This window comes from Aythya fuligula, chromosome 12 (assembly GCF_009819795.1).
Source record: "Aythya fuligula isolate bAytFul2 chromosome 12, bAytFul2.pri, whole genome shotgun sequence".
Taxonomy (NCBI): Eukaryota; Metazoa; Chordata; class Aves; order Anseriformes; family Anatidae; genus Aythya; species Aythya fuligula.
Genome location: NC_045570.1, coordinates 11,398,039 through 11,423,778, shown reverse-complemented (window position 1 = coordinate 11,423,778; position 25,740 = coordinate 11,398,039). Strand labels below are relative to the sequence as shown.

Below are 25,740 nucleotides of genomic sequence, written 5' to 3'. Positions count from 1 at the left end.
TTTGTATATAATTTCACATTTCAGTTCTAATAATAATTGAAGCTGTAAAAATATGTGGCATAAAAATGTGAAAATGTACCGGATTTGCTTTTTCTGAAGAACATGAAAATAATCTACTGGTAAATGAATAAAGCTGAAAACTGCATTAAATAATAGCCATGAAGCAAACCTGCTTTTTCTACACAGAAGTAAATGGAGAAAAAATGCCACACAATATGCTTTTTTGCTTAAACCACCTTTCCTTTTGACATTGGCCAGGTAGTTCAGGCCTCACTTGTATATGCAGCTCACATTTAAGTAATGGCTGAGATATTTCTATCTACACCTGTCAGATAAGTTTTATTTTAATGAAGAATTGTGCCTGTATCATGCAATGTCTTTATTATCAGCATTGAATTTCTTGAGGTAGTGTTCCATGCATTTCTCTTGAGGTTGGATGTCCATGGGATTAGCTAACAAACACCTCCTCTGAATTTTCTGAAGGATTTTGCAAGTCCAGTGTTGAACATAGTAAGAATTATTACTAAGAACTAGAAAGGGTTTTTTTTTCTGATGAAAAACATACACTGTTTACCTAATCAAGTATTTTTGTGCAATATTAATTATCAGAATTTTTATTAAAGTAATATTGCTCATGGAACTATGTCTCTTATCATTTACTCTATAAAAGAACTACGCAATTAAAATGGGTATGCAATTTTACCTTTTCATCATGTGGTAGCTGGAGTATTTTATCTTATTTTTTGTAGCATGCTGCTCTGTTACATGATGCAACTGGCAGGTTGTTTCCTTAGCGTCACACAAATTCAATGTGTTGTTACCTAAATTTTAATCCCGTAAAGCAGTTATAAATTCAGTGTGAAGGGTTTTTGTTTCAGTATTACTTTCTGCTAATATTCTGATAGAGGTCATTTACGTAAGCTTTTTTTTTTTTTTTTTATGAAAGTAAATATCAAGTCTAGTTAAAACATTCAACGTAAATCTGAGATGAAAGGACGTGTGAGGTATTTTTTTTAGGGTTTGAATTGGTATTTACATTCTTCCTATCAGTCTTAAACTGGGGACATATGGCTAGTGTATAGTACTTACAGGCTAAGACAGTTTTCAAGGATAAGAATGGAGATACATGGAAGTAGAAATTCTGTGAGAAGTCAAGAGAACTTCTGTAACTTTATTACTCTGCTACAAAGCTGCATGTTTGAGCTACTAAAGTAGTATTTCTAGGACTATGACAGCACTGTTGGTGATTGCTCATGTTGTGACTTTCAACTTGGGCTTCCAAGTGTGGGAGTAGCTCTGGTATGATGACAGAATACAGTCTAAACATATTTTTCTCCCTCTAATAGATGCAGCAACAAGAACTTGCACAAATGAGGCAGAGGGATGCCAATTTAACTGCGTTGGCGGCTATCGGTCCCCGGAAGAAACGGAAGCTTGATTCACCTGGACTGCTCACCATAGGAGGAGAGGTATGTGTTTATCCACAGAATAAGAGAATTAGTTATTTCAAAAGCCAGTAGGAATAACTGTTTTTCAAAAGTTAGTAGGACTAACTAGAGATGCAGCATACTGATATTTTCAGTGAACTGTGTAACTTGGAAAAGGAGATATAAATTACTGAATTAGAATAACCATGAGCACATTTTGTCTTATTAGCCAGTTAAAATGACGTCTTTTCTTAGTTGTATTTTCAAATGTTATCTGTCAACAGGTATATAAAGAATATTTTAGAAGAAAAGCTAAACCTGAAGTATGTAGGTCTCTCTCTAAAAATGCTCAGTGTCTTTTTACTAGTTTTCTTCTCTCTATAGTCTAACAGAAAATAGGAAAAAGAGTAAGGCATGAAAAATATCTGGGAAAACATAACTGTAGTCTTGCTTACAATTTGAACTGAGATCTTATATTAATACTAGTAACTGTGGTTTTGTGGCAAATGTGTCAAAACGTTTTACAGAATGGCCCTGCAACTGTAAAGACAAGTTTGTAGTCATGCTTAATTGTATGTAATTTTAACAAGAATACTGTGCTCTAGAAATAGGATCAGATTTATTAGCAGGTCTCCCCTGTCATTTTAGAGGGAGAAATAGTTACACTGCACAATGCAATGCAAAGTCCTCAAAAGCAGGATATACGTTAGCCAAAGTGGAGAACTGTAATAATGTGGTTGTGTTACATTGGATAACTCTTAGAGAATACTGCGTTGTATGGTACATACATAGTTGGGCTTCTTTTGTTTCTCCTAAATATGCCTACACAATAGGAGCCAAAGTAATTCTCCCTATTATATGTCTGTTCTGAGGAAAATGCAAACATTTTGTTTTGAATAACTGACTAACGGTTTTGGCTCAGACATTTGACTGTCTAAATGCCAGGCATTTCCAAAGGCCTTTTTGTTTCCCATTTTGGATAGCTTTTATCAGAGTTCTCTCCCTCTTTTCATGTGCTAAAATTAGTGCTAAGGAATTAGCTGAGCTAGGAATAGAAGTGAATCTTGTTTATGTTCTGAAGTTGACCTATGACTTCAGATACGTAGGAGATATTCCTGTTTTCTGGTTAAGTTTGTATTTCAGACTAAGAGAGCTTCTTGTGTTTTGTGTTGTCCTGTTACATTCTCTTCCTTTTGATCTCCTACCTGGTTTTCCATTCAGTAAAGAATTATGTTCTCTTTGTAATGCACCTGTAAGAAATCCTGCAACAATAGGGCAAGAGAAACTTTTATTAGAAGCTCAGTTGGTTAGAGATAGCATTAGCTTTCACAAAAGATTTATTAAAAAAAAAAAAAAAAAAAAAAAAGCCTACTGATAATACATGGATTTGTTCAGTATTTAACAAATATGAATTTCCCACTTGTCTATACTTGACAGGAAAAATATTTTCCTAAGTATCAGAACTTAATTTTTATTGTCTATTGCCCCGGTTTTAAAAAACAATCATTTTAAAGCTTTTATTCTATGATGAACCAAACTGTGGTCATCTTTGGTGAAATATTTTATTCATTTATATATATATATATATATATATATATATATATATATATATATATATATATATATGTATATATTTATAAACGAATGGTTTTATGGTGAACAGCTTCTGTTTCTCTCTACTTACTCTTCTGGTGCACAGCTTCAAGGCAAGATAAAGGTCTGTGGCAAATTCCAAAGGCCATCAGAGATTCTTTTGCTTCCTTCTGTTGGTCCCCTAGCCCAAATTTAATTGAACTCGTTTGTTATTCAATTGGCAAATTATCCTTGAAGCTTCTTCTAATACATGGATTTCCTGGAGTCATGAATTCTGTGGATCTTCTGCCAGTTCAGACTGAATTGCTCCCTTCCCTCTTCTCCTAGTTTCTAACCATGCTGGCCCACTCACACTGGTGTCTGGCTGCAAGCTGATTTCACAGACTTGGAGACTATATCTAGATTATTCGGTGTCTTTTCTGGGGTTAGAATTTAAAGCATTGTAGAAGCTGTATCATGCAAGTTGGCTGCTAGAACACATAGACACACATGCATGCACGTGCTCCCTTTCTGTTAATCTGAGCTACTCATTAGGGCTGTGATGCAGAAATGAACAACAAAAACTCCTCAAAAAATTTCAGTCCAAAAGGTACTGGAAAATTGTGCCTGATTTCTCTTCTTTGGACTTCTGAAGCTTTACACATGGCATAGAAAGCTATTGTAAGACTGTGTTGTGTCTTACCTGTTCTTTTATCCCAATTTCCACCTTGAGATGTCTGACTTCCATAGTAGTCTGTGACCCTCTGATTACCTTCTCAAAGCAATTTCTAAGCTTCTGAAGTCCTGCTGGTTATAATCTCTGTTAGCAAGGTCCAACTTGGCAAGAGGTTTCTTGGCCTCCCTCTCTCCCTTTTTTTTTTTTTTTTTTTGTCTAAAGCTCTCCAGTTCATGTCAATCAAGTTGCTGGTCTCCTCATTAATGTCTTTTGACATATGCACCTGTTTTTGTTGCAGCTAGAACACTGCACATGTGCTGATCCAAAGAGATGCCATTTACAAATCACCCCACCCCTCCATATTTCAGACGTTGCATTTTTTCCTTTACTAAACTAACTCCTGTTTAATATTTTGCTTAGTCACATTGGACATTTTTTCAATGAGAAGTACTGGATTTCAATCCAGCTTCTTGGTTCAACAGAAATACTAGCTTACAATTTCTCTTTGGAAATTTGATCTTTTTAATAATACCCTTTTGATCTGAGCAGGAGGTCAAATTAGGGAGTAGTAATGATTATTTTGCTTAAGAGAAAAAGATGATGGAAAAGCTTGGTGTTTCTGAGATCAAGAACTCTTTGTTGTAAACACAGAAATGATTTTTATACAGCTTTTATAAATGTGAAAAAAATGTGCTCATAATTGCAAGTATTTTTCTACCAGCACTTTGTTAAAGAGTTTTCTTGGAACTTGTTCTCTATCATACACTTGGACAATTTTGGAGCTCATTTGGACTATTTTCCATCTTTTTCAGGCCATAGCTATTTTTTATGTGTATTTTTTTATTTTTTCTAATGGCAGGATTAGTTTAAATTATCCAGACCAGGCCCACGAGTTACCTCTTCTGTGCTAGTACAGCTGTTGGTTTTTTTTTTTTGGACTAGCTTTACTTGGGGAGATGGAACACTATCAGTATTGGGGTGAGGTTATTTTTTCATTATATGCGTTCTTTGATGAAGCCATATGAAAGATTGCTTTCCAAAACATGGGAAAAAATATTTTATAGAAAAGTGGATGAGGAAGGGTGAAGTGTTCTCAAATAGCACTGCCACCAGATATGTAACTAGTTTCAGACTGTGATTACACAGTAGCCTGAGCTAATCTGACTGTGATCTCTCTCCCAGTCCCTAGTAGTGCGTTCCTACCAGTTCCCATTCATTGGTTCTGGCTCTTGGTCTGTGCTAAACCATTTCCATTTGATAAATTGGCAGAAAGCTAACCTAACAACAACAAAAAGGGAATAGTTTCTGCTTAGCTTGCAGAAGTAGTTTGGCCTAGAGCCCAGTGAGCACTGGAAAAGGAAAGTACAACAAGGCAGAGGCAGCTAACTTGAGATCGCTTGCTCCTCCTTTGCTTACTTTTTGCTACCTTTCTTTCTAAAGTCTTGTACTTTAGGTAGTCTGCTAGAATCAGCTTCCTCCCTAGCAAGCAGCAGTTCCATCAGTAGTTCAGCCTGCTTATTATTATAATGCAGTTTAAATCAAGAGTGAAAGAGAAGGAGAAATGAGATACCTTTGGAAGACTTCAGCTCCTCTGTATTGCAGAGTATAAAATATTGCATTTGCAGAATCTTATACTTTTATTTAATGATACCAGGCAAAATTATCGGAAAATATCTTTAGATGTTACTGCTTTTTGCAATTTAATGCAGGGTTGTCAGATTAAGTATCTAACATTCCTAAAACATGTTAGGCATTTAGGAGTGGTCCTGCCCAATTTTTGTTTGCTGTGTGGGTCCTTTTAGTGTTTGTGATGGTATGGAGCAGTGGAAGGCAAAGGTAGGGCAGGGGATGACATATGCAGGAGAGGGAGGATAGCAACTGTTGAAGTTCTTCAGTTAGTATCCTTTAAGCACCTCCATTGTCAGAGTAAAAACAATACATTTTGAGACATGTTTATTTACCTTTTGGATTTTGAATCTGTTCAGCTTAATTTTGGAAGCTTTTTTCTTGAATTGTAAGGCTTTTAATAATTAGCATTAAAATTTGTTTTAATTTCTGAAATAGATAGTTTGATGTAATTGTAAGAGTTAAAGCTTTAAGAACAGAATTAACCATCACAAGGCTTGTAGCTTTACAAGTTAAATATTTGAGTAGTGCTAAGGTGGCATTAATGCAAAATTTCCATATTTCAGAGTCCCTCATATTTGTCTATAGAATGAAAATGTGGAGGTTAAATGCAAGTATTTTTATTTATTGATTTGTTTAAAAATAATACTAATAACGTAATTTGGCTTTTCATTAAGATCTATGGCTAGGATCCCAAAATACATAAATATAAAGTATATGTTTGAAATATCTGAGGGTATAATTTGTTTAAATATCAAGTGAAAGCCCTCTCCTGGTACTTGCTGGCACAGATGGTTTTTGAATACTGAGCTTCCAAAGGCAGCTTCAGGGCTAGTTCAGTGAATCACCACTTATTGAAGACAGTCATTTTAGGGAAAGAAAAAACCCTCTCTCTCACAGAGTGGAAGAGCAGAGCAGTCATCTTAAGAATATTCAGCAAAGTTTCCCAGAACTCCATCTTCCAAAAATTTGCAGGACCATTTGTTGGACTCTCAAGGGAGAGTTGGCAATTTGTTTCTTTTCACAACCAGTGTATATTTGATCCATTATAACAGGGAAGAGAATGTTCTTGCAGACCTGGAATATCCCCAAACAACTACAGTTAAAACAGTGATATTTTGTGTATAGAAAAGCTAAGTTGTAAAGGACGTTAGTGGTTGAAAATATACTTCAGATTCATTCAGTAGCCAACGTGGCTTCTAAACTGATCATGAAATCTATTTCTGGCACAAGGCACCACATTTTTTCTTATTAAATTCATCTTTACAATGGTATAATTTAAGCATTTTAAAGCCATTTTCATGTTAAGGTTTTGTATAAAATGTGTTTAAGATTCTGGTTTAAGACTTGGAAATCTCTGTCATACCGAGACTTCAAAATGCAGATAGAGATGTTACTTAATATTCCCCTCTCTCCGATCTTTACGCTACTAGTAGTTGAAAAGAAGGATGAATTCATGTCTATTTGGAAGGCACTCGGGTACTATCACAAACTTTGAAAAAATACTTTTGACTCCAGTCTCTTTTTAGTCATCCAGGACTGAATGTGATTAATTTGTTTGCACGTTACAACTGGCATTCTCACTTCATGCATGAGTTATCCATAGTCATTTCAGCAGCCCCCGCAATTATTCCTCAAAACCACTTCTAATTTCTTTTTTTGTCCAAAAGAATTCTGTTTATTAGGTATTTTTCTTTTTGAAATGGTTCGTGCATGATAAACAAGTAGGACAGAGCTGTCTCTTGGAAAACACTGCGTTGTTTCCTTCCTTTCTTACCCTTTTGAACAAAAAGAGGTATGTGGTCTGTCCTACACAAGTCTTTGTTGCAGAACGGTTGTACAGTGGGTTCTCTCCGAAGTATCTGCTCAATATTGTGTAGGTACAGAAGTTCATAAATCAGCCAATATAACTTTGAGGCATAGCTGCTTGTGACAGATCTGAAAGAGAACCATTTTATAGTCTTTTATTTGGGGGAAAAACACCAATCGTTGGGATTGCTGTGCTCTGAGCAAATCTTTGGGCTATTCCCTCACCTTTTTGGAACTAAGGTAATTTTATGGCATCCACTTTCAAAGGTCTTTGGAATGACTTGTTCTACAACTCAAGTCTCAGCTTGGTCTTCATAGCTATATAGTTGTTTCTTGAAAAATTGCCTTTTAAGTGGTCAAGATATGTTTAGAAAGCAATTGAATCTAAAGATTCTTTACACTGGTTAAATTTGAGCTATATGAAAGCAGATGCAAAAGGTGTTACGGTCTGTTGTGAGTGTTTATGGTCCAAGAAGTTAAAGCTCCCTTCTCATGCTTTTAAGCCTGTGGACTAAAAGTGTAAGAGGAGAAATTTTTATGATTTATTATCTCATTGTCCTTTTAAGCACTCTTTACTCCATGTATCACTGACATGATAGAATGCAGTGGTTATCTAAGTCCTGTTTTGGTGCAGGATGTCACTCCTGCAGACAGTTGTGATTTCCCTTTTAGGTATCCCAAAACTATCAGTTAAATATATGGGTTTGAATTTTCAGGTAGACAGAAATAAATTAAGGAGTCTGTCCTTATCACTTATGTTATGGAATTACATGCATACTATGGAATTATATGCATACCTCCTTAAGAATCTTTGAAAATCCTAAGGTCAGTTCAGCTATTGTAGCTTGTTCTGCTTATCATTTTCAAAAATCAAAATGTATAAATATTAAAGTCATTCATAATAAATGTATTAATATGTATTTGAAAACCAAAGTCTTTTGAAAGACTTTACAGATGTTTTCCTAACTAATAATTGTACCTATTTTTCTCATTCTTAAATAAGTAAGTTTTCAATTTAAATATAAGTTGCCCCAATGATGAATTACTGTATTTCAGATGTAATTTCAAATTGTGTTTTAGTCTATTGGGAATATTAATGTGAAAAATAATTGTAAACATTAATTTAACACATTTCAGATTCAGCAATAAAAAGTAGAAAGACCTTAAATAGGATGGGCTATGCCAAGTTTACATTGTTGATGAATAATTCTAATTTGGAGTCAATGTATAGAACTACATTTCTGTGCCTGTTGCAAACAGGCAGAAATACAGTCAGTGAGTCAGGAGGCAGTAGAACAATTTTGCATGGATCTCAGTTGACAGGAGGAAAAAAAGTCACTCGGCGATGCAAGAAAATAGAAAGTGGCTCTGTGCCAGCAAAAACATTCTTTTTTACTAGTAGAACAGGTTTGCATACTGTAAGTATTCCTTTGATCTGTGGAACACAAAATATTCTGACAGAGGTTCAGTGATATTAATCATTATTCCTTATTGGCCAAGACAAATTTGATTTTTACTTTATTTGGAGATGGAAAGGGTAGTTGATCCCATCTGCGTGATGTTGATCTAACACACAGAAGGAGACCATTAGAGCATTTCTTTCTGGGCTTTTCAAAGGTTTCTTACTGAAGCCTTACATAGGGTTTTGTCTTTTAATTACAATCCTCCTCCTTGGCTTAAAAAAAGGAGGGGGGAGGACAACATTGCATGTTAAAAAGGAAAATAATTTTATCAGTGTAGTAATATTAAATACAATCTTTATATTAATGGATACTTTAGAAATACTGTCAGCGTGTGCAGCTTATTATGGGAAATGAGACCTTGGCAAAATGACTTTTGAGTAGTTAATAGTTCATCCATTGTTTGTCAGTGCCTATAGAGGTCTGTTGCTGTTACCTGTGGAAGAGAATTCTTTTTCTTCCTGCAAAAGGCAGCTACCTTGAGTATTTGTGGGGACAGAGTACGTGAGTGTTGTTGCTTTTTTAGGATGTTAGTTTGGTTTAGGAGTTGAGTTATTTATGTTTATTGTATTTTCAATCGTCTTCTCCATTCAGTATCTGAATACCAAGGAGAGAAATGCTAAAGTACATTTTGTGGCCTCTGCTTTTCTGACACTTGCAAGTCTAGAATTTTGCTTTCTTCTGGCTAAGTAAAATTGTTAAGTCTAAGAGAAAGACAGTCTGAAAGTGCCTGGCTGAGGGTTTGTCAAAATTGACTGGAGTCTCTCTGTTGACTTGAGAAGGTAAGGCCCAAGGTGCAATGGCCTTTTTAGATGTCACTGAAACCAGTTCTTATAACCTGAGCAGAAAGCTTCCATGCTATAAATTTTCAATATCTGCATGGTAAGATTTGGTATCTTACAGTAACAGAGTTTCCTTTCTAACTCATCCTCCTTCAAAAGAGTCAGGTGAATCATCAGTTTTATTTCCTTCTCCCTTCCATCCCATTTAATGCCAGATAAATTCTGTGTGTGTTTTTTTTTTTTTTCTTTTTAGCTAAAAAAAAATTCCATTTACTGCAGCTGAGGTTCTGAAAAAGCCAAAAGAAGTTTATTAGGATGCCCATTCGTGGACTTTTCCAGTCTGATTCTTTACAGGAAGTCAAGTCATACACTGGTCCTACAAAGAGCGACAGTTTAGGGTATCAGTATTTAACATTTTAGTTTCCTCTGAACCTTTAGGCAAACAGGCTTGAACTTCCAGGGAATCCTGTTACTAGCTTCTGAGATAAACAGGTTATGCAGAAGTACTGAGCATAATTTTTGTTATGTCACCCAATATAAATTGTAGAACGAACCCATTGTCTGAGCCCTGCTTCCAAACACGAATATCTAAAGTCTGCTTCAGTTCCTTCTGGAGTATTTCAGAGATCATCTCCTCACAGGGATAATGTGGTCTATCTGAGAGTCTCTTTTACGTTTCATAATAGAAGACATAGTAAAAACAGTTTGGAATAATCAGAGAAGCTTCTCTTTGAAAAAGTAGTTACCTGTACAAGCTTTGTAAACTCTTGAAGGAACTCCTGAAGTGGATGTGGCCACCATTGCACACTATGCGTCACGTGCAACAGGATTCCGTTGATAAGGAGTCTTCCTGATTTTTTTTTTTAAAGGGGGGTGTAGGGGGAATCTGATAGATAAACCTTTCATTCACAACTTGTTGTCTTATCATGTGTAGTAAAAATGATCCTTTCATCTTAAGTAACTCTATTAAAAAAAAAAAAAAAAAAAAAGCTGCATGTATGAAAGGGAAGGAAGACAGGCCTTTCATGGTTTCCTTTTACCACATACAAGTCTTCCAAGATTGCACGGTAAGATTTAATGGTTTCTTTATCAGTTTGGGAATATTTCATGTATGCATAGTATTTCTGTGCATTTGTGCCCAAATTTTACAGTCAGGTCCCTACTACAGGTTTTGTAAGCGATGTCATTGTGAAATGACATAATGTAAGCTGTTTGTGGTACAAGCAAATTTATTATGATGAATTTGCTGTTTAATGAATGTGATGTGTTGTTAGACCCTATAACCTGATGTGTACTGTAGGAATATTTTGATCAAACATTTATTTAATTTGCAAATTAGTGTGCACACCACTTCTACCTGTTGACTAGTCTGTTACCATCCACTTCTTCTTTTAGAATTTGGCTTTCTAAAATTAGTCAGTGATAACATTGAAAAATTGAAATATCTCTGGCTCAAATATTTAAACTTCAAGATGAAAGTGACCTTTGCTAAAAACTCCTCAAGTTTACATGGCTTGCACATCCTTTCTTTGTAAGAGAGAGAGCCAAATGGGTCCTGTCTGGCTACATTCACAAGAAGTTAAGCATCTGAGCTCCAAACCTGCAAGGACATGTGCACATGCTTAACTTTAAGCACAGTGGTTGGTTTGTTTGAAGTTAGTAACATGCCTCATGTAGAACATTAATTACTTGCAATAAGCTTTTGTTGGATCGCTGTGTATGTCAGTGTTCCTGTCAATCCTTTTGTGCTTCCTACTGCATGAACTGAGGTTCTGCTCATCTAGGAAGGATTCTGATTTAAAAAATGCTTTACTGCTGTTTTCTTTCCATGGTAAAAACAGGGTTTTGTTTTGGGAAACAGGCATACTGCTTGCTTTTGGAAAGCATGCATTATTTGACCACCAAAGTCTATGGGACTCAGGGTGTATTACGTGCAGGTTTAGGAGGTTTCCCAATGTGTCTTTAGTATTACAGGCTGTATGTTGCTTTCAAAGAATTAATATCGTAAAAATATCTGACAGTGGGATCTTCGTCTTGGTGTTCCTTTTGTTACATAGTCTGTTCTAGTGAGTGACTAGGAAAAAAGGGGTTTTTGTTTTTGTTTTGCCTGGAGTCAAACAGGAGCATGCTGGTTAAAGGGATTCTGTGGGGGAGTTGGACTGGAGAGGGCCTGAGGGAACTCGGAGAGACATCTACCACCAGCAGCTTGTCTGTGCTAGCTAATTATAGCTAGGGTACTGTTTACTTTAGTGGTATACTCCTTATTTATTAGTTACTTAGTTACTGCTTGCCTTCAAGTTACAGGCTTGCAGCCAGTTGCTGCAGGGGAGGTGCAATAGGAAGGGAAGGGCATCATGCAGCACTGCAAATCACAGCTCTCTGACCTTGGCATATTTTTAAACTGTTTCTTCTTTTTCTCTCTCTCTTTTTTTTTTTTATTTATTTATTTTTTTTATTTTAGTAGAGACAATGGGAGAGAGAGTCAAAGAGAAAAGTAGGCAAGTTTAAAAATGGGAACAACTTAAAGATTTTTTTACAGTCTGGAGGGACTGTGATGATAAAATTATTGCATTTCCATGACTTATCAAGCTGTTTTGGTTTTGTTTTTTTCCTTTACCTCCTGCTTTCAGAGCAAAACCCCACTTTTTGGTTGATGTGAAGTTCCACTGATTTGAATAAAAACATTATTTTTTTATACCTTTTTTTAACTGGTACCACTCTGTGGGAATCTGACGTTAGTTTCACTTGGGACTCTTACTAACACAGTTAAGGTAGTTTCATTTGCCTTACTAACTAGTTAAGGTAGTTTCTTATCAGTGATTTTCCAAGCAGGAGCGAATCAACACATACACATTTAACGTTTTTGCACACACATTTTTAGCTAACTAAAACTAAGTTAAGCTATAATAAAGACTGTGTATGGAAACCGTAGGTCATTTAAGGATCCAAGTCCTCTTGGTTGTTGAAACACTTGGAAGATATTACCCTAATTCACCACCTTTTTTGTCGTGAGCTTTGAGCAGAACCTGTGGATTAGCTATGTGAAGGAGATAGTGCAGTAAACTCATTTATAGTGCTGGTTTTATTGTTGCTTTTGTTGTCCTGTTTGTAGTAATTTGGGTATGATAACTATGTCAGCAATCAAAAGTACAGAGAACGGTAGCATTGTTTGGGGAGACATGGGATTTTCTGCAATTCTGAGAAGCAGAAGGTATCATAAATAGTGATTTCTGTGCTTTAGCAGCATGGAGATAGCATTGGCCCATGCTGCAATTATCAATAGAAGAGATTTCTCCAGTCTTTTTGAGCATGACAGTCTCTTGCAAAGCTGGGAGAAGAACAAAAGCTGAACCTCTGTATGATGGGCCAATTCCTGAACAATTCAGAGGAAGCTCTGTTAGGAGAATAAGCATACTGTAAGATCCATGAAAAAGGTAAAGTTTCTATCTCCAAAGGAGAAGGTAGGGAATAAAAGGAGCACAACAGGTTAAACAGCCTTGGCCAAAAAAGTGAGTACCCCTAGGCAGACCAGCATCTCTAATCAGTGGTAGTGGTACTAGCTCTGAGGGGAGGGAAATTCAGGCTGGTGCTCTCATGTAACATTAAAAAGGACAAGCAGTCTGTCAGGGGAAACAGTCATTGGCGTGGGATTTCTTCTCTTGATCAAAAAGACAGCAGCACTGCAGCCTGCTTTATCTATAAGGGAGGTGTCAGCAGAGGGCATTTTTTTCCCAGGCCATATCACTGGCCTATGATGTGGTTTTCCCAAGCCATAAAAGAAGTCACCTCCATTTCGCTCTTCAGCAAGGTTTTGTTCATCCCTCTTTTTTTTCTGTTTTCATTTGTTTTCAATTTCATGCTAGTAAAATCAATGTTTTTAAGAAACATCTTACAAAGTGGAAGGGGAGCTAAATCTGATGGACCTGAAAAATATACCTGATACTTATCTCCAAAGCTAAAATTCATTCTGTCATCTCTATTAGTTACTCTTTATGAATAACAACAACAACAAAATTACTTCAAGAAGTACTTTGAATCTGAATCTACAATTATTTAATTCTTAGTGTTGTGAAATGTTAATTCAGTTGATGAGCTTGCTTGTAATGGGACCTGATCTGTGGGTTTTCTTGGATAAAGGAAAGAAGAATTACAGAGGGTGATCTGATTCCATGCCAGATTGTTTTCACATTTGAGCATTTGTCTGTGTCCAAATCACTTAACGAATAATACCTTATCTTAGCAAACTCTTCTGGTAATGTAACGTGTGGAAAATTCTTAATGAAGCTCCAAGTAAAACATCCAGAGTAAAGTAATAGGCTAGAGTCAACTCTGTTTATATTGACTCTGTCTCTATGTGGTCAAATGTATGTTCTGTGTATGTTCTGCATTTCAGTTTGGCATCTGGTCAGTTTGCAGTAATTAATGAAAATTAGGAAGTGGTAATGAGCATTTTAATGCTGTTTTGGTTGACATTCTCTATATGTGTTAGGAAGATGACAACATTTGAAGTGTCTTTAGAAATCTAATCCTAGATCTGGATCTAGTTTGTGGCTCGTTAGTTGGTCTTACAGTATTTGTTTTAACTATAGTAACTAGTAATCGGTTTGGCATATTGGGGTTCCCTTTGTACATTATCATATATAAATAATAATAATAAAAAAATGTGATTGATAATCCAACTTGTTTTACCTATTTTGAGTACTAGGTCCTGGTTGGTCTGAAGTCAGATACAATTTTTACCAGCTCTAAAGAGACACTAGGTTCTCTGGACTTCAGAATAATTTCAAGAGGTTACATATTGTATTTTAAATCATTTATCGTAATGGTGATCAAAAGCAATTACTTTTTAATATCATTATCTATATTTCTGCCCTTATTATATAAGTACTACATACTTGTGCAAAAAGTTTATTAAATTGTACTAAATGAGCGGGTGGGAGAAAGCAAAATCTTAAAAATGCTTCTCCAACTACAAATTCTACAAAATTATATTTTTGCTTTTCTTATTTAAGTGATGAATTTAATTACAGTCTTCTAATTTCAACATAATTCTTTAACAAGGTGGTATCTGAGTTATTTCATTTGACTGTATATTTGGAGTCCTTGATCTTGAATTTAAACATGTGGTCATTTAAACCTTAACAAAAATTACAGACTTTTAAAGGTTTTTGGTGACACATTTCTATCTAATCAGTTGGTATAGTGAATAGCTCTTTTTTGAAGTATTAAGATTTGTATTGCAATTTCTGATACAGTTTTCTTTCAGGAAAAAAAAAAAAAAGAAAAAAAAAGAAAGAAAAAAAAAAGAAAAGCAACTCCCTGATAGCTTTTTCTATCCTCTGTGTTCTCTCTCTCTCAAGACAAAGCTACCTGACTTATGTCTGGTTAGAATGAGCATCACGTAAAACAGACAAATCAAGCTGTGTCAGATTAATCCTCCTTAAGCGGCTTACACTCCAGTCGCATAGAACGACACCATAACATGGAGAACTTGTTCAGAATTGACACCAAACTAGAGATTGCATATCAAAGAAAATGCTTTACCTACCTATTCTGAAGTCTACCCTTTAGTGTGAATTGTTCTTCTAGATCTGATAATAGAACACTTCTGGCTGACTGTACCATATCATCTTGACATTTGGAATACAGATATATGAGAAGCATGTCATGTTAACAGAACACTACAACAGTCATACTTTGTCTCAATTGATGGGGGAATTGCAGCGTACAGAGTAATTCATGTTGACAGTAAGAACTTGCAGATAGGCAGCCTAAAATGGTGAAGTCATTATAGAAATTTATTTAACTGGTTGAATGGCTATAGCAGATTGGTTGAGCCAGCCAAATCAAAGAGAATCTGAAGGAAGTATCTCCTCTACTGCAATTTTTAAGATTAATTTATGGCTAGCTTATGTATCTTCAGAATAGATATATTCTTATCGGCAAATACTTGTGCTAATATCAATGTTAATAGTTATCAATTAAATATCACGCACATCTTTTCATATCTATTGTTTGGACATTTAGGTATTTTTTCATGGTTAAATTTTGATAAATAATGTTGAAAAGAAGGCAACTATATAAATGAAAATAAGCCCATTGAATTTTTATTTGTATTTCATTCTCCTATAGAAGAATGTTTTAGCAATTTGATTAATAATAGTTTTAAGTCTTGTTTTAATTAGTTCACAAAATGTTTTCCAATTGCTTGTTACTTTGTGTTATTAAAACTCTTCTTGGTGATAAAATCAGATCCTTTTCCACAGAAATTGAATAAAGATGAGATTTTAGATGGGGAGTTGGCTTAAGTGTTTAAACAATAGTATTCAGGAAAGACTATATATTTTTTTTATTTTGCAAGCTGCTACTGTACTTTTCCCATTTGTGCCCTAAGATTCTTTTGATGTGTATTAGCTGCAGCAATATTTTACCTAGTTAAAAGATGGATGTGGCAACCTGTGTCCATAACTAATGCAATGACATTCCTAGGTGGAGAACAGGGGATGGTATTTTGTCACTGCATTGTGTTTACAGCTAGAGCCAGCAGCTCTTGTTCCCGAAATGTGATGGTCTAAACTGTCTTCCTGCAGTTTTTGGTCATACAGGACAATGGTGGCTTACAGTAAGAGAGGAAAGCCTGTTCACCTGGCAGTATTTTTAATGCTTAATTATTTTTCTCTGAAGCAATTGATACCACAGTCAGCATTGTGCCTTTCTTATCAAAGGCAATTGGCAATGAGAGACCTGGGAATACCTCCAGTTCTTGATTTTAACCAAAACTTAACCAGTCACCTACATTTATGTATTTTCTTAGAACTTAATTTCAACAAGTTTTAGTCATACCCTCTAGGATCTCCATAATACAATTCTGTAGGTACAGCAAATTCCTTAAATCGCCGTTAGCAGCAGAGCACACAGGCATGTTACAGACTTTAAGCACGAGAGACCTAAGTCTATAGAGAAAAGTATTCTTTGAGTATCATCTGTATAAAGAAAGAAAAAAAAAAAAAAAAAAAGAGAGATCCCAAACTTTGCATTTAAAAATATTTCTCCAAAGTGTCTCTTTCAGTATAAATGCTGATGTGCGTTGATATTAAATAAATCTATAGAGAACTCTCTGTATCCCAGTATGATGGGAATTCTTCCATTCTCAGTCTGGCTCTACTTCTGTCTGTGGCTTACTGTAGTTGACTTTATCTTAGCGCTCTTATCTTGTTCATTGCTATTCATAACCCATACTTGTGTGAAGATGGGCCTTTATTCATAAGAAATATTTGCCAAGTTCCTTGTTCCTTTATGTAAAGGAACAATAAATAGTATTTGAACATATATACCTTTGATTTGTTTTCATTCTCAGTTTAATTATACAGCATGTATTTTAGACACATAAGTCTGATTCTTGTCTTGTATTAATTTGCCTTTTCATGTTAATAAGCATGAGTAGAAAGTAAGCAAAAACAGCACTGCTTTCCAGTTATGGGGATGTTTCAGGCCATCTGTATGTTCTGCTGATAGGTCTTCTTTAGAAGGTAATAGCCAGGTGATTCTCTATTTCTGGATAATTTAAAGAAATTATTTCCAAAGATATAGAAGATTAAAGTTTGGCAGACCTCAGCTAGATGAGAGAAGAGGACTCTGCTATCTGACTTCATTCCTGTCTTTCCCATTTATTCTCCAAACTCCTGCATCATTTAGTTGGGGAAAAAAAGGTTGATCGCGTAGTGCAGCTTGTGGTGAACAAGTGGAGAACATAAGGTAGTTTTCAGTATCTTCTACTAGCTTGGATAATTTCTGTCCACTAGGACTGAAATGTTCCAAACCTCTTCCTTTATTTATTTAACCAACTGCAGTTTAGCTGATTTATGGGATAGGTAATGGAGAAGTAATTGCTAAGAATTTGCAAAGCAAAGGGAAAGGTGCATGAATCTGGGATTGATATTCTGATACACTGCTGCACAGGTACTGTTTAAAGTTACTGCTTCTGATTGAAGTCTCTTTCCCCTTTGTATGAAAGCAGCATAATTAATCAGGCTGTAATGAATTCAGGTACTGCCAGTTTGTCACCTCAAGAGAAAAGTTACTAGAGCAGGGTGAAATCCAATTGAAAATATGGTCATGATTAGTATTTAGTATTTAAAGAATTGTTTAACTGTGTAACAGTAGACACCTTTCAATAATGTTGGGAAATGTGTTGTATGGCTTCAAATGTACGTCCAGAAATAAGTACAACACAATTCAAAATTCTAATGCAAATATAAATATTATTTTACAATCAATTATACAGATTGGAAAGGGAATATATCATATCTAGATACAGAGGCTGCAGCTGAAGTGTTATCTAATTTGTATATTTTATTTTATCTTTAATAACAGAAATCCCAGCTTGTTTCAGTGTAAATGTTGTCAGGTATAATATATGTACTCAAAGTCAAGAATTGCCAAACAAAACAGTATTGTAGATCATAGATTAAGTTTTCACTCATAGCGATCTCTTATAAGCATATCTGAACAAAGGCAATGCTTTTGGTGCCATACACCTTCTAAATTAAGGGAAGTTTACGTCATTATTGGTGGTGCTGTTTTCAAATGTCAATGCTATTGTCAGAGATCTGTAATACAATAGGAAAATTCTGTGGGTGTTTTATGTCGTAAAAAAATAAATCAGGTTTTAGGCATTGCTTATTTGCATAAGTGATTTTTAAAATGCTTTCTACTTAAATTATTGGGGGAGATGATATTCTAGCAGTGAGTTTTCCAAGGCTTCAGAAAGACAATGAGAGTGCAAAGTACTACATTGGTAGTGATTGCGTGTGGCTCTTCTTACGGAGCTCACCACATCGAAGTTCAGATGGTAGAACGGTACGTACAAGTGCACTCAGTTTAGACAAAATCAACTGGATTATTTTAAATAATGTAAATAGGTGGTATGGGTTAGACTGGCTGATATTGCCTGGAGTGAGTTAGGGAGCACTCATACGAACTGTTCTGCTGGCAGATCTTCAGGATAATAACTTCAGCAGGGGGCAGTGAGGAGCAGCTGGGGGGCATAAAGCCTTTGATCAGCACAGCTGGATCCAAAGCTAACATCTGTCTATAGTCTTAGACTCAACACTTTTGTTAATACTGTGAGCTGTATTTGCATTTGTTAGATTATTTTGGTAACAGTACTTTTCTGTCTCTAGTGTTCCATTTCTTTCCATAATCCCCCCTCACAGCAAAATCAGTATTGGCAATTCAGAAGAAACAGAACAATTATCTTCTTCATGTAACCCTTTAACAATTATTAACTTTCCTATACTTTTCTAGCAATGGTTATATGTGTAAGTCTCAGTAAAGAGCAGCTGGGAAATTAAAATACAGGAATTACAGAAAGAAGCTGTTTAGTTTTGCTGCAGTTGCCATCAAAGAGTGCGTATACGTACCCTCTCTTTCTCTCAGAACTAATGAGGAGCAGCACATGCGCCCATATACCCTGGATATTTCAGGTTCCTACAATCTTGAAGCTCCTCTTTGCTTCTGAGGAAGTGAGTGGCTGATGGGAGGAGAGGAGGCTTGAATTTACAGGCCAGTGCACGCTTGACCATAACTGAGTTGATTGCAAACATCCTTGTGGTAATTTAGTGACAATTTAAAGAACACGGAGGAGAAACTAGAATAAAAAAGCAGTACTGTGAAGTAACAGTCTCAATATCTGTTAAGCTTCCCTGCATACACTTACATCTTTCTCTTTTCTTCTACATTCTCTATGTGCTTCAGAGAAAGAAATCTTGTAAGCATTCGCTTATGTTTGGCATGGAATAATAAAGCAGACAAGTGTCACATGAATGATTGTGACACTTGTACAAATATCTGTGAGCTCAAACAGGACAGGCAAATTATGTTTTGACCCATTAACTGTAGCTGTAGAAGAAAAAAAAAGCCTATTTATCGAAACACTCTAATTCAAGTATACAATTTGGACTTAAAAATTTGGCAGGATCATACTTTCTAATATTAATATTTTATCTACATATTAAAAGCATGCTAAGATGCATCCTTCATCTTCAGCTTACTGGAAAAAAAATACAGCTTTGAATAGATGACGGGGAGAAAATTCAAATTGAGTGTTTTGATTCCCTTTCATACAGATGCAGACCATCATTTTGTCATTCCTACTGCTTATCCATTACACTGAAAAGAGAATGGTGAAGGCTTTGGGTACATCATTCTTTGCCATTATCAATTCTTTAAATTTCACTTTATACTCCTCATTGTATTGAGTTAAGATTATAGGATAGTGGCAAGAAATTTTCCACACTTGAGATGTGACATTGCAAATAATTTTTCTTATTTTATATCTATGATGCTGAAAATAATTTTATTAGAGTATTTATTTTTTAAAAAATGAAACTGGACTCTCTAAAAATTCTGCCATGTCTCAAAATAATTCAAATTTATCATTACTTCCTTTTTAGCCCCGGTATGTAGTTGCATTACTTTGTTGAAGTCGGATGCCATGTGAACTTTTCTTGCCAGCTCCCAGTAGTCTTACTCTAGAAAGATTATTCAGTACCGGTATGATGCTGTAGCTGAAGCTCCTCATCTTTTGCCTTTGTTTCCTGTCTTCTTCTTTACTTGTTACTTATCTTAGCTTTCCCTACCTGTTCTCCTCTTTCCTCAAACAAGGAAAAAAATGTAAATCAATGCTAATATTTTTTTAATGCAGGAGTACATTTCCATGAATTCAGACTTCACTTGTGAAGCATTTTTTCTGAAAATTGTATTAATGTTAATGAATTCTCTGTTACTTGGTTATGGTTATGTGGCTGATGATATGATAATACGGTCTCAGGAATTTAGGGCAAAGAATAAAAGTTTGGAGTATTCGTGTACTCTTAATTTTAGCATTCAAATGGGTACTGCAAGTGTAGCCTTTTATTAATAAGAGTAGTTTGGAACAATATTAGCATTCTGTAGTAAGTAGTAAACAGTTTGAATGTACATTTGTGTAGATCTGTTTAATATGAAAGAGGAAATTAGGTTGGATCTGCCTAGGTGTGAGATAAAAAGCCCATCTAAGTTAAAAGGCATAATAGGAGTAAAAAAGCGAGGCACAGTTTTAGAATGAAATGAGAGTGAAGACTTGGCAGATTAGGTTTGCCTTAAGTCTATGATAGTTAAAATAACCCCGTTTAAAATTTTGAAACTGTAATTTACATACTCCTTTATTATTATTCAGATTAATACTAAAAGGGCAGAAGTCATCCAAGGAACTTACACATTAATTTTCTTCCCCTTCACTACTCTGAGGATTTCTTTCAAAATATTTTTCTAGTATCTTGAATATTGTTGTTGTTTTTTGTTTTGACAAGAAGTAACTTTTCATTCTGGCTGTCTATTAATGCTGCTGAGAAATAAAGATGCTTTTACAAAATGCTTTCAAGCACAAAAGGAGATGGTTTTCAAGAGATTATTTTACATATTTACATATTTTACCTTAAGCATTTTGTAGTCACTGCCTACTGGTGAATGTATCAGATTTTTACACACACTTTCAAAATGAACCAGTTTTGCTTCTAAGCCATTGCAAAGGGAGGAAATGAATTCTAACTTTTTTCACTTCATTTTCACATCCTCACATTTCCTTATTTCACATGGTTTAAAACAAAATGCCTCCAGCATTATTTTTCCTTTCTCAAGAGCAAAGTGAATGTGACTTTTCTAAGGGGGTCACAGGATGCCTCTGAGGCCTGTGGGTGTTACTGGACTGCTGCCTGCTTTCAGCTTAACTGAAGGGCTTGTCATAGTTTTCATCTCCTAAGAAATTAGCCCTAGGTGCTGGCCAGAAGCAGGAGAAGGCAGCATTATGAGTCCCACGCTGGTTATTTCCCACTGACATCAAATCCTGAGGTTTTTAAATTAATCCCACACAAGGACAGCCCTTCATTTTGGTGCCAGTTTGAAATTAGACTGCAATAATGACCTTTTAAAGATGTCTAGTTGTTAAGATAACCCCCTGTTGAAACTTGAAGGTAGCTGTTGCACCCTGTGTTGATAAGACGTTACTGACGCTTTAGCAGATTTTGTAAAGGTGGCTGGAAGTCATGGCCAGTGACTTGACCTATGCTGCCAAAAGGAATGAAACCGATAGCCAACCAAGCCTGCCTCGCCTTCTATCTCCCTGCATCCTGGTTCCAGAAGCAAACAAAGGGGCTTTATAAAGTTCCAGCGGGCAGATTAGTTACAAACTAGTAATAGAAGACTTGCACAAAAGGGGACTGACTTTACCACCAGAAAAAGTTAATAGCTCCAAGTGTGAGTTAAAAGCATGCCTTTTAATGCTTTAATGCTGGCTGGCAACTGGAAAAACTTGGAAAATGGTGCATTAACAGTAACTGCTAATATAAACAAGTAAAAGAGTAATTTACTATATGTTACCCTCAAGTGGTACATGCGAAGCAAAAACTGGCCCAGCAGAAAATGGGAAACACAGCACACATCTATGTAATATACTGGAGATTTTTGTCTATTGGTATAAATAGAAATCTGGTTTTGTCCAAAATTAAAATAACCCACCTAATTGTTCTGCCTTTTCACCCTAGGGTTTTGCATCATAAACCCATATGAATTTACCCTGTGCAAAATTGTCTTTCATTACCAGTAATAAATAGGTATGAAGCCGGAGATGATATCTCTTTGTAGTCAAAATAGGTGTATGTAAACAAAGATGAGGCACTGCGTACCTATGAGAAATGATTTTGGGAACTCTTAAGTCTTAGCAATTGTTTTTATACATTTCAATTATGGAAAAAATATCATATTGTATTTCTGTAAAAATTATGTGTGTCATTTTTATGTGTAGAATTGACTATGCTCAAATTTTCAGTGTTTTTAAATTTTGTACTGCTTAAAGGCAGTTACAGTTGTATAGAATATAACTTTGCTGAGGCAAATTTGATTATGAATTTAACTATACATAATATATGAAAATTTCAGCTGTTTAACCAGCATCAGTGGCATGTTTTCCTTAAAAACTGTAGTAAGTCTTTACAGACTGAGCACTTCTCAGCTGTTTGAATACTCTACCTTTGACTGTTTTCAGTTATTTTATTTTTATTCATCAAAAATAGAAAATATGCATTAAACATTTTATTATTTGATGGTGTAGCACACCATCTGCTGCCATAATACACAATATTACTTGTTTTGAGAAATGTACTGTGAAATCTTAGTTTGCATTTATAGATTGTGAAAACATACAGTATACAGACATTTAAGCATTCCTTTTTTTAACCCTTAGCATTGTTAGAGGTTTCAAGAGCCTTCTTTTCAGTGTTTCCTAAATTAAATCATTATCAACATGCAGACATTGGAAGAAGACTGTTGATATCCTGCATTTCTCTTCTGGGTATTAAAATAGTGGGATTATTTGCTTTATCAGTTTAGGGGGGTAGGAGAAAATTGAATCTTTCATTTTGTGATCATTTCTCTTCTTTAATATATTTCACCTAGTTTAGAAGTATGGATCAGAAACTCACAAGGAAAACTGATGCCCTTTCCTGCAGCTAAATTAACAGGAATCACGTGGAAAACAATCTGAGCCTTGTATGAAAAGGGGAGCCATTAAAATTAGCCCTAAGCTATGGACTGCACCCAATATCACTAGAACTGCACTCACTGCAGATGTGGAGGCTGGCTCTCAGGCAAACTGAGCTGTGTTGTATAGCTACAATTAAAATCAACTCCTCTGCCAAAAAATAAAAGGGAGGAGGGTAGAAGGAGAACATCAAAGACAGATTGAAATGTGTAGTTAGTAATAAGAGTGGTCTCCTCTTGAACCAAGCCCTGCAGCGATTCATGGCCCCCTTGTTAATGAGAAATTTTGACCTCTGGTTTGTAAGTTAAACTTGTAATCCCAGCTAATGAAGTAAATCAATCCCAACTTCAGTCTGTTGTTCCCATTTTTCTTTGCACAGTGTGTCTGGGAGTTAGTATCCAGGTCTACAAATACGATTTGGGGGAAAAAATTGTTTGGCAGCTTTGTAACTTCTGTTTTGCAGATTCACTTAAATATATCTAAAGCAGACAGATTATTTTAACTTGTCCGTGTGGTTGTCAAATGTCCTATTAGCCTGGTTGTTTTAGACATGTTAAAATAATAGGCCCGAGTTACCGTTTTAAAAGGAAAGATGGGCTTGTAACTATCCCAAAACATTTGTTTCTTAAACAGATTTGCACTTTAGATATGTAGATCTGTTTGAAATTTGAGGAACCTTATTTTAATTCTTGCTATGTATTTGAAAGGATACTGATGATACTTTTGTGTCAGAAAAAAAAAAGGTTTCCTACTGCAATCTCAGCTCTGAAAAAAAACGCTAGGAATGAAAATGAATGCAAAGCTAAGATGCTAATTTTCATAATGGTGGATCATCCTTTGAAATACATACTTCTGTGTCTTGTAAGCCATTGAGTGACAAAAAACCTAGCCACAAATCCAGCCCAAAAGCCCTGGTAAAGCCTCTGAGTTGATGTCATGTCACACCACATTATTAAAGAATCTGTAAGAGATCAGCAAATGGTATAAAAGGAGGTGAAGCATTTGTGACAAAAATAAGGATATGCCAGATTCATAATGTGATCCCTGAAAAGAAAACATCACCAGCTAGAGGAAGAAAAACAATTGCTTCTAGCTGCTTGCCTTTCCTTTTGTATTAGTAGTTGGTATCACTTCTAAATGATACAGGCCTTTTTTTGTTCTCATCTGTTTGTCTATAAAAAGAGTTTTTACATTAGTTTATGTCTCTTTTGTGCTATGAACACTGTTTTACAGGGACAGGAGCTTTCTAACAAATATGTATTTTTCAAAATCAAGGGGTATGTGAGCTCCCCTCTAATGGTAGGTGACTTTCTGCATCTTTGCATGTGTCCCAGTTCTCGCTGGCAGTTGTGGGCACGGAGTGGTGCAGAGCTGTGGCTTTTCAGTTTTTGGCTCTCATGTTAGTTTTTCACAGCCATGTTCCTCCAATTTGATCGACAAACCATAGAGCATATCACTGTCTTTTGTAGATGTCATGCATTTAGATTTCTGTTGTGAAGAGTGAACAAATGGCCAAGTGCTGCTGTGCTTTATGCAGTTTTATTAAAGAAAAGTGAAAATATGTTTTATATAGGTGAAGTAGGAGGCTCCAGGGATTGATGCAGCTCAGTTGTGTTTTTTTTTTTTTTTGTTTGTTTGTTTGTTTGTTTTCTGTTATGACCACAGAGCTGTGTGTGTTTTTTTTTGTTTGTTTGTTTGTTTTGTTTTGTTTACCTCAGTGACTGAGCCTGTTCTATTCTTTCTGCAAGTAGAAGCCTTATTATTTTATGCCTCAAAAAAAAAAAAAAAAAAAAAGGTGACTTCTGATGGGATTTGAATACTTGCTGCCAGAAAGCTGTCGGTGATTTCCCCAGGGCAGACAGTTGTCGCAGGGCTCTGGGTGCATGCCGGAGGGGATGCATTCCCGCTGGGCCGGGACACAAAGGCTCCTGCAGAGCTCCAGCGTCCCAGTGAATGACCTGGCACCGGCAGGTGACACCTGGCCCTTGGCTGTGCTTGTAACTGGGGGAGAGCGGGGAGCACTGGGAGAGGTGAGACTCGACCAAGATTGGAGAAAAGCCTTCTTTGTACCTTACTGAAGGCTGTCTTCGAGCCGAGCCTTTCAGTGATGGCTCCTGAATAAGCTTCTTTTAGCCTTTCTCAGAAAATAAAAGCGACTGAAATGGCGGGTCTGGAAAGAGAGGCTGGTGAATAGACTTGCAGAGGGACAGCAAGTTGTGGAGCTGAGATGCAAGAGGCTGTTTCCCAAGGAAATGGAGGAAGAGCTTTTCTGTAGAGGAACCAAATACTAATGCAATCCAAATATAGAGATTATACCCCCTAATAAGTTCTAGCCCGGAATGTACATTATTCCTAAGGATGAAATGTCATGAAAATTTTTATTACTCAGTGTTTTTCTGTATCTAGCAGGACTCCATTTGGTTTAAAAGTAACATATTAAGGATTATATATGATCTTCAAAGTACACGTGAAGGGCTAGATTAAAATTGTATACAATTTTTGCAGGTGATAATACTGCGTATCATCAACTCTATCTGGGTTATTCTTTGAAGATTCTCATGACCCTTATAATGATTTGAAGCAGGGTGGTTTATACGGCTACACATCATTAGTGCATCATAGGCAAGAGTTTATAGTAACCTATTTTTTGTCTCACTAAATTTAAAAGAAGCTTTGGTAATTTTGACAACAAGTGGAAAAACACAGCAGTGAATCTGTTCTCAAGTGATATACCTTAGTATATGGAGGATCCTGTTGCGAAGAACTTCGAAAATAATCATGGTTTATTAGCTACACAGTCTTTTCCCCTTTG

General features: G+C 35.8%; 1 protein-coding gene across 1 annotated transcript in view; it reads left to right on the top strand.

Moving 5' to 3' along the window:
- The window catches only part of LOC116493826 (transcription initiation factor TFIID subunit 4-like), a 143,588-nt gene that overhangs the window by 96,615 nt on the left and 21,233 nt on the right, over positions 1-25,740 (top strand). Inside the window, exon 14 of the mRNA XM_032195371.1 lies at positions 1,347-1,469. Within this exon, the coding sequence (XP_032051262.1) occupies positions 1,347-1,469 (123 nt within the window). The remainder of the gene's footprint in view (positions 1-1,346; positions 1,470-25,740) is intronic.